Source organism: Lagenorhynchus albirostris, chromosome 7 (genome assembly GCF_949774975.1).
Source record: "Lagenorhynchus albirostris chromosome 7, mLagAlb1.1, whole genome shotgun sequence".
Lineage (NCBI taxonomy): Eukaryota > Metazoa > Chordata > Mammalia > Artiodactyla > Delphinidae > Lagenorhynchus > Lagenorhynchus albirostris.
Window position 1 is genome coordinate 33,797,718 of NC_083101.1, and position 8,967 is coordinate 33,806,684.

The 8,967-nt window shown below is 54.5% G+C and overlaps 1 protein-coding gene across 3 annotated transcripts in view; it reads left to right on the forward strand.

Annotated features, from left to right (window-relative positions):
* Nucleotides 1–8,967, forward strand: part of CORO2A (coronin 2A) — a 59,471-nt gene that overhangs the window by 47,273 nt on the left and 3,231 nt on the right. For 2 of the 3 annotated variants that reach the window (XM_060154770.1, XM_060154772.1), the window contains exons 4-11: nucleotides 2,269–2,418; nucleotides 3,631–3,810; nucleotides 4,545–4,661; nucleotides 5,267–5,371; nucleotides 6,061–6,157; nucleotides 7,080–7,192; nucleotides 7,518–7,608; nucleotides 8,499–8,773. In XM_060154770.1, the coding sequence (XP_060010753.1) occupies nucleotides 2,269–2,418; nucleotides 3,631–3,810; nucleotides 4,545–4,661; nucleotides 5,267–5,371; nucleotides 6,061–6,157; nucleotides 7,080–7,192; nucleotides 7,518–7,608; nucleotides 8,499–8,773 (1,128 nt within the window). The remainder of the gene's footprint in view (nucleotides 1–2,268; nucleotides 2,419–3,630; nucleotides 3,811–4,544; nucleotides 4,662–5,266; nucleotides 5,372–6,060; nucleotides 6,158–7,079; nucleotides 7,193–7,517; nucleotides 7,609–8,498; nucleotides 8,774–8,967) is intronic. The other variant, XM_060154773.1, reaches the window with a different exon arrangement.

Below are 8,967 nucleotides of genomic sequence, written 5' to 3' on the forward strand. Positions count from 1 at the left end.
AGACTCAGCTCTGACATTCCTGATTCCTTCATCCTTCACGAGGTGAGGTCACTGTGTGCAGAGGGGGTAAGTTAGATTGAGGAGGGCTCCGTGGGACTCGGGGTACCACCCCTCCTCTCTATGGGTCTCAGTTCCCCCATCTATAAAATGAGCATAATAGCTCCCAACCGTCTAATGAAAATCCAGTGAGATTCATTTCCCAGTGCGAAAGCCCATCTTTTGGGGGAACTGTAAAATGCTGTGAAGGGCATTTTTACTGTGGCCTGAAAATATTGTGCCACATAATCTCATAGACAGTGGGGAGGGAAGATTTAAAAGGATAAGAGTGGGAGCCTTAAATGAATGTGAACACCAAAACCATCCCAAAAGCTTCAGTCCCACCAACTTTTTGAGCCCCTGTTCTGTACCAGGATCACAGTCCCTGACTCCACAATATTTGGTGTTATTTATAATGTATTCTCTGCCTACTTCTAAAACTCAGCGGGTATGGCTTAAAACAAAAGACACAGATATGATCACATGATTGAAATAAGGATGAAAGTCATAGTTACCCTGTATTGTGAGCCCATTGTGTTCCTGACTCTCATTACACATATCATTTCACTCAGTCTTCCCAGCAACCCCACAAGGTGGGATGTTTTTCTGATGCAGAAGCTGAGGATCTGAGAAATGTGGCAATTTGCCCAAGGTCACACAGTTTGTGGAGGCAGAGCCAGGGTTCCGACTAAGGCCTGATTCCAGAGCCCAGTCTTTTTCCACTGAGCTGTTCCACTTCCCTAAAGAGCAGCAGCCACAGATGGAGGAATTTAACTATGGAGGGTTGCAGCTATTGAATTCCAGGCTTAGCTTGGAGCTGCCTGGCAGCCAAGGCAAAAAAAGGAAATAGCCTCACTGTCTGATCAAAGGAAACAGACCCGTTCATAGAGAGAAGCAGGTAGAAAGTTCTAAGAGGACTTGTGTCATTTTCCATATGAGGGTTGCTGAGGAACATAAAGGACAGTGTCTGCCGATGTGGCTTCACCAAAGGGACAGCTGGGCCCTGTGAGAACTGACCTTGTCTCCAATGAGTGTAGGGCTTCTGACAGGATATCGAGTATCTGACTCTGTGTTCACTCCTGGAATACCTGCCCTTTCAGGCCTGCTTTGAAGGCTCCCTTCAAGGTCTTTATTAAATTCCTAGCTAGCCTCATCACCCGTCCCTTCCCAGTTGCCCCGGGGGCAGGAGGAGTGGACACAACTATTGGGAGTGGCAGGGATGACCCTCTAGCTCTGAGGGACGGTGTCTGTTTCTACCAAACAGGCCTGCCCAGAGTCTGTCCTCCAGCCAGGTCCAGTTCTGTTTGGTAACAGCCCTGACCAGACTCCATCTATCTGGAGCCTGGCACTATTGTGAGGTTGGCTTTCCGGTTTTAAATTCAGGATGACCAGGAAATAAATGCTGAATTAAAAGCGAAGTCTACCTGAAAGCCCATAGATCCTAAGAGAAAGAGGACGTACAACCACATAGGGGCCTGAGAGCCCTGCAGGACAATAAGGGACGTTAAGTCAACACCGGCCTGGGCTCTGTCACCCTTTGTAGCATCCTCTGTTCCTCCGTTTGTATGCCTCTGTGATGGGGAAATGACTTTCTACCATGTAAGCCCCTTCCATCCTCAACAACACTGCTCTGGAAGGAAGCCCCAGCCCCTCCTCCCAGGCCCTCACTGTGGAATACAGGCCTGTGACCCCATCCAACCCTGCCTTCTGGCCTTTAGTCTTCCTCTTCCGGGCCATCCAAGGGGCCCCTGTAACGGAATTGGTTGGGGGTTATCCCTGCCCTGTCCTGCTCCAGAGGCTGCGCTGGCTCCCTAGCTCCCTGAGGAGATAGCATAGACCCTTTCTCCTGGCATTTGAAGCTCTACCCTGAGCCTTTGGGACCAGGAGGGGGTAGAGCACTGTACTTGAGGGCTAAGAGGCAGGTTTGCTCTGACATTCAGCCTGGGAATCAGGCCTGTGGCCCATCCACTCACCCACTGCCTCAGATCGCTAAGAATGGCAAACATTACCAGAAGCCTAGGCTCATCTCCAGCCCCTGCTTGGGCTGGAGGACCTTGGCAAAGCGCCTGTCTCTCTAAGGGGCCCCAGCTGCCTCTCCATTGAGTGAGAGGTAGACACAGAGAGAGCTCCCCCGGACTGTCTGCTGAGCACTGCCAGTTCTGCGGCTCAGGGTCGTGGACGGCCAAGGTGACCCCAGCTAACCCTTCCCTTGGAACGTGTCTTCCCTGACAGATTAAAATCTGGGACATCCCCAAGCAGCTGCTGGCAAAGAACCTCACAGTCTGCAAGAAGGAGCTGGTGGGCCACGCCCGCAGAGTGGGCCTGGTGGAGTGGCACCCCACAGCCGCCAGTATCCTCTTCAGCTCCGGCTATGACTACAAGGTGGGTCTGTGTATTAGTTTCCTAGGGCTACCCTGACATATGACCAAACTTGGTGGGTCAAGACAACAGAAATGTATTCTCACATAGTTCCGGAGGCCAGAAATCCAACATCAAGGTGTTAGGAGAGAGCCATGCTTTCTCCAAAGTCTCTAGGGAAAAGTCCCTCTGCGCCTCTTCTGGGTTCTCATGGCTCCAAGCATTCCTTGGTTTGTAGCTGCATCACTCCAGTCCGCCTCTGTCTTCTGCCCTCTTCTCTTGTGTATCTATACATCCCCTCCTCTTCATACAATGACACCAGTCATTGCATGTAGGCCCACCCAAATCCAGTATGACCTCACTGTAACGCAAAGACCCTGTTTCCAAATAAGGTCCCATTCTGAGGTTCCAGGTAGATATGAGTTTGGTGGGGGCGGGGTGGTGGTGGAGACACTATTCAATCCATTAGTCTTTCTGGAGGGGATGGGCTGGACCCTGCCCAGAGATGCCTCCCCCTGCTCCATTGATTTCAAAGCTAGCAAGCTGTGGGCCCTGTGGATTGGGAAAATTCACAGTAGAGGAGACCTAGATTCTATTCCCACTCCGTCCCTGACTTGCAGTATGACCTGGGAAAGTCCCTTGTCTTCTCTGGGCCTCAGTTTCTCAGTCTGCACACAAATGGGGTTGATGTGGGATGGGAGTGGTTGAGAGGTCCTTTACCCCGTTCTGATCAGAAGTGCTCTATTATCTATTTATGTAGGGTGTGCTACTGCTTATGGTTGTACAGTTTATCTGTACACAACTCCAGGGGGCGCTATTCGCATTATAGACTACGAGAATGGGTTGCCCTGGAGCTGTGCAGTGCACAGCCTGTGTAGCTAAACATGGCAGCCCTTGTTATCTGTGTGGTAGAAACTGTTGCTAATGACTGTTTGAAACCCCCTGGACTATCTGGTCCCCTGGGGTCCTCCCAGCATGGATGTTTCATTGCTCCAAGCAGATGGCGTTTCTTTTCACTGCCAGATAGCCTGACTCCCCACTTCCCCCTCCTGCCACGTGGCAGCTTCAGCCAGCAGACCCATCCTCCCACCCGAGGCCTCTTGGCCAAACTGCCATCTGTGGCTTCCCTCCCGGGGATACCGTGTTTCACTGCAGCCTGGCTGGCGCGTGACTGTGGAGGCCAGGGCGGGGCTCGGGGGGATGCACTGTGCTCAGAGCCGGCTCTCTGCCATGCAGGTGATGGTCTGGAACCTGGATACAAAGGAGGCTGTAATCATGAGCCCCGTGAAGACAATTAACTGTCACCAAGACGTGATCCTCTCCATGTCCTTCAACACCAACGGCAGCCTGCTGGCCACTACCTGTAAAGACCGCAAGATTCGGGTTCTCGACCCCCGAGCAGGGGCCGTCCTCCAGGTCAGTGCTGGGCTGGGGTCTGGCTTGGGGTCAGAGGAGCAAGGAGTGGAGTGGGCATGGCAGGGTGGGGGAGGTCTGAGAACAGGGCAGTAATGATGTTAATGTTCTGGCCAAGCCTTCATGCGTGTTTATCCCCATCTGTTGGGGGGGTGTAGAATATGTCATACCCATTTTTCAGATGAGAAAACTGAGGCTGAAGAGAGGCTAAGGGACTTGCTCACATTGAAAGCTGGGACTGGAACCTGGTCTAACTCCAAAGCTTGTCATTGTGCCTCACCTCTGTCAGGAGGCATGACATGGGGTCAAAAAACCTCAGGGCACCACTGTTATCCACTGTGTGACCTTAGACAGCACTTTCTGATCTCTGAGCATCTATTTTCTCATCTGCAACAATAGGCCATTAATCCTTCCTCTGGGAGGGTTAAATGAGATATCCCAGGTGACAGTGGCCAGCCAGCCCTATGCCTTGCATATAGTGGATGCTCAATAATAATCTTTTAGCAAAAACATGGAGCTGGGCCGAAGTTTACCTCTGTCCTAGCTCAGAGAAAGAACTCTCAACAAAAATAGTGGGAGAGACTTTATGTGGATGGGAGAGACCCAGGAAGGCTTCCTGGAGGTGGTGCCTCTGGAAGGATTCTCCAGGCAGAGCTGGGATGAGAAAAGAAGGCATTCCAGGCGGAGCAGCAGCATAAGCAAAGACAGGGTGTCCCTGACCACACATGTCCCTCCAGGAAGCCAGCTATAAGGGGCACCGGGCCAACAAAGTGCTATTTCTGGGGAACCTGAAGAAGCTGCTGTCCACGGGCACATCCCGATGGAACAACCGGCAGATGGCCCTGTGGGACCAGGTGAGTCTCCCAAGCAGCCCCACCAGCGCCCCTCACCAGCGCCACACCTTGTGCATCTTGTTGTTCAAGGAAGGGGAGGGGTCAGGACCCAGGAGAAGCCTCGGCGTGGGGGAGGGGAGGTGGCTGAGTTTGGGATCGGGACTTGGAGGTGGGGGGGAGGGCAGGAGAAGGAAAGGGCCTTCTAGACGGAGGGAACAGCTGGAGCAAGCCCTTAGAGTGAAATAGGGAGGTGTGTGGGCAAGAGGAGCTGCCTGTTCAAGGTGGGTGGGGGTGGGGATGGGGATGAAGACCAGGCCAAGTAGTATTGATTTCAAGGAACACTTGGCCGGAGTTCGACAGATCGCTTCCTCTCTGTCTGAATCTCCTTGCATTATAGTAGATATAAAACAGGAGGAGGGGGGCTGGAATGACATCATGTGTATGAGAAATGATTCGTTAAAGGTAAAATGCTAGCAAGGGAAAAGGAGGTGGTCTCTCTCTCTCTCTCTCTCTCTCTCACACACACACACACACACACACACAGCCCTGTGACAGGAATTCTTAGCACCACCAAGGGGCACTCCATGAGTGACCCATAGGCCCTCCTGGTCTCCCTTCCCTTGCAGGATGACCTCTCTGTGCCTCTCGCAGAGGAGGACCTCGATGGCTCCTCAGGCGTGCTGTTTCCGTTCTATGACTCGGACACCAACATGCTCTACGTGGTGGGGAAGGTCAGTCTGACACGGGAGGGAGGTGGCGGCCTGGTGCCCTTGGGGTACGGGACAGGGGCAGGGACAGGCAGGAGTGGCTAGATACTCTCCCCCTGTGGTGAGCCTCGCCCCTCTCTCACCTTCCTGGCTCCACAAGAACACCTGGGACCAGAGCTTTGCCAGACACCCTGAGCTAGTCCCTCCCAAGTTCTGGGTCCAGATAAGGAGGGACCAGTCGGTGTTTCCTGTCAGGGGCACCTTCAAATTTGAGGCAGAACAGGTCTTCATTGGGTAAGACTATCTGGTACTTGGCATCCCTGGCCCCTACCCACCAATGCCAGGAGCAGCACCCACCTCCCCACCCAGTCATTATGACAGTGACAACCAGAAATGCCCCAGGGTCTCAGGAACCCCACTTCTGACCTTGGTGTGCGGCTCTCAGATGGGAGTGGGGTTCAGGCCTGTGCTCCCAGAGCCTCTGCCTTGGAGGCATCTGTGTGGGCTTTGGGTCATGGTTGTGGGGACTAAGTGTTAAAATGAGGTGCCTTGGTGCCCTGCTGCCTTGGTGACAGTCCTCTGCTCTGCCCTTTTGAGAGGCGGCTCTGCCAGCTCTTCACTCACAGTCCTCTCCAGGTTTCTGCTGTGTGGCAGTGGGGACCAGGTGGGGGGCTGATGGGGCCCGGCTCTGAGCGGTGCCCTCCCCTCCACAGGGAGACGGGAACATCCGCTACTATGAGGTCAGCACCGACAAACCTCACCTGAACTACCTGACCGAGTACCGCTCCTATAATCCACAGAAGGGGATCGGTGAGTGTGGGACACTGAGGCCACTTGGGGCCTGGGGAGACAGGGATGAGTCAGGCCTCGCCCTAGAGGGCCCCTCATTGGGGAGGGAGACAGCAGGTCAACGCTCTGAGTCATGGGAGCACTAGCTGAGGTATGCGGCAGGTTCTCTGGGAGCACACAGGAAGAAGTCCGGGAGGGCTTACTGGAGGAGGCAAGACTTGAAGAGCCAAAAGGGAAGCAGAGCACAGCATGGGGAGAGGATGAAGGTGTTCTAGCTGAAAGTTAAGCAGTTACAGCAGTAGCAAGGAGTTGGGGAACACTGACCTAAGAGAGGTCCTACTTTTTAAGTGTGTTTAGGGATTCAAGACAAAACAAAACAAAACAGGATGCAACTATATGCCCTCTACAGGAAACCCACTTATATATAAAGACACAGCTAGATTAAAAGTAAAGATGGAGGTACTTCCCTGGCGGTCCAGTGGTTAAGACTCTGTGCTTCCACTGCAGGGGGCACGGGTTCAATCCCTGGTCAGGGAACTAAGATCCCGCAGGCCACGCTGCACGACCAAAAAAAAAAGTGAAGATGGAGAAAGATAGTATGCTAACACTAATAATCAAAGGAAAGCTGGCATTGCTCTAATAAGAGCATCTGGGTTGGGAGCTATGGGGAGGGTGATGGAGGGCCTTGAGCAGAGCACACTTTCTGTAAAACTTTAGCTAAAATCCTTGAAGGTAGGGGAGAAAGTCTGAGGATTTCAACCCCATTTCCCCAGCTCGGGACCTGGTCCAATGTAGGACTGTTTGTTAAGGGAAGGATAGTGGAAAGAGGCTGGTCTCTGTTCACTTCCAGGTGTTCAGCCTGGCTTTGCCACTCACCCTGTGTCCCCGGGGCCCCAGCCCACCCTGAGGAATCTCTTGGCCCTCCTTGGTCATCTCCCCACAGGTGTTATGCCAAAGAGAGGTCTCGACGTGTCCTCCTGTGAGATCTTCCGCTTCTACAAGCTGATTACAACCAAAAGCCTCATTGAGCCCATATCCATGATTGTACCCCGGCGGGTAAGGGTGGTGTGAGCCGTCTCCGAGGGAGGTAGGGAACCCCTCCTGGAGAAGAAGGACCCCGGGACCTGGAGCCTGGAGCCCACGCCCCTGGGGGAGCAACAGGGAGGCTGATGGCCCCTCCTCAAGGGGAAGCCTTTCTCGTGGTCAGCACGCTGTCCCTCCCACCTCTGCTCTTGAGTTGCTCTGTGACGTTGGACACATCCCTTTGCTCTCTGGGCTTCAGTTTCCTCAACTCACAGGGGTTGGGGGGAGTCTGCACCCCTGGATCTCTAAGGGCCCTCCCCCACCATCCCCGCTCTCACTGTCCTGACTTCTCCTGCAGTCGGAATCCTACCAAGAGGACATCTACCCGCCCACGGCAGGTGCCCAGCCGTCTCTGACGGCCCAGGAGTGGCTCAGTGGGATGAATAAAGGTGAGGAAGGCAGAGAAAAGGCCTCGGCTGAATGTGGGGGACAACAGAGCGTCCAGTGGCCCCAAGTAGCTGAGAGGGGTTTGGCTGGTATTTGTGTCCTCCCGTAACCCCAGAGGACTGGTCCTTGACAGTCGGTTCCCAGTGGTTAGGATGGTCGCATATGCGTCCAGGAAGGGAGGGGCTTGTCCCAAGTGGCTCAGGAAACTCCCTCCGAATCAAGGGATTTTGCTCCAGGGAAAACGTCTTTAAATTCTGGGCTGTGCAGAGTGACGGGAGAGTCTCAGCTGGATGCCCCATGCCCATCCTCCCGCCACCTCTGCAATTACTCTTTGACCCCAGAAACCCTCTAGGCAGCAGCCCCCGCCCGGGCCCTTCTGCCCACTCTGCCTGCCCTGACTCTCCCTCCCTGGCCTGTCAACATAAGGGCCTGCGCAGGGGGAGGCAGTGTGTGCTCCCACCCCTGCTGCAGCCCCCGGAGCTGCCTGCCGCCCCCTCCCTTTTATGTGTAACCCTTAGACAGTCTCGCTCCTTTCTGGGCTCGGTTTCCTCATTGTAGCCGTGTTGCCTGCCTCCCCTGCCTCTTGGGGTGTTGGGAGAATTCATGAACTGGTCGACGGCAGAGTGCAGTGCAGGCGCGAGGGGCCCGCGGTATTCTGGGGCAGTCCCTACAAACCAAGCCTCGCTTAGATAATCACACGAGTGTGTATTTGCACTCTGCTTGCCCTGGTCTGTGGGTTTGTGCCTGTCTGCGTGTAGCCATATCGCCCACACGTGTCATGTGTATCTCTGTGTCTCCGTGTGGCTTGTGTGTGTCTGCGTGTGTCAGTGCCCCCCATGCCCACCTGCTCAGGGGCACTCAGTCCTCACCCAGCCCTTTGCTTCCCTCCCAGGGCCAGTCCTGATGTCCCTTAGGCCTGGCTCCGAGCTGCTGAGCCCCCAGCCTCTGCCCCCAGAGAGACCCCCCTCCAAGCCCAGGCCCCACACCTCGCCTCGCCTCTTCAACCAGACAGAAAAGCTGGCTGCAGAAGATGGAAGGAGGCCCCTCTCCCTGCTGGAGGAGAGGGCGCCACGGTGGGTGGCAGAACACAGACTGGAGGAGAAGAAAACTTGGTTCACAAATGGCTTTGACATCTTCGAATGTCCCCCACCAAAGACAGAGAACGAGGTGCGAACGAGGGTTGGGTAGGCCTGCCAAGGGAGGGGAGCAGCTGTGAGCAGCTGGGGGGTGGCAGAAAGTGAGGGGCGAGGAAAATAACCAGCTGTGTGGCCTGGCCTAGCCCCTTAACTCACTTTGCTGATTCACTCACAAACACGTCATGAGCACCATCTGCGTGTCAAGATGGTGGGTTTACTTACAGG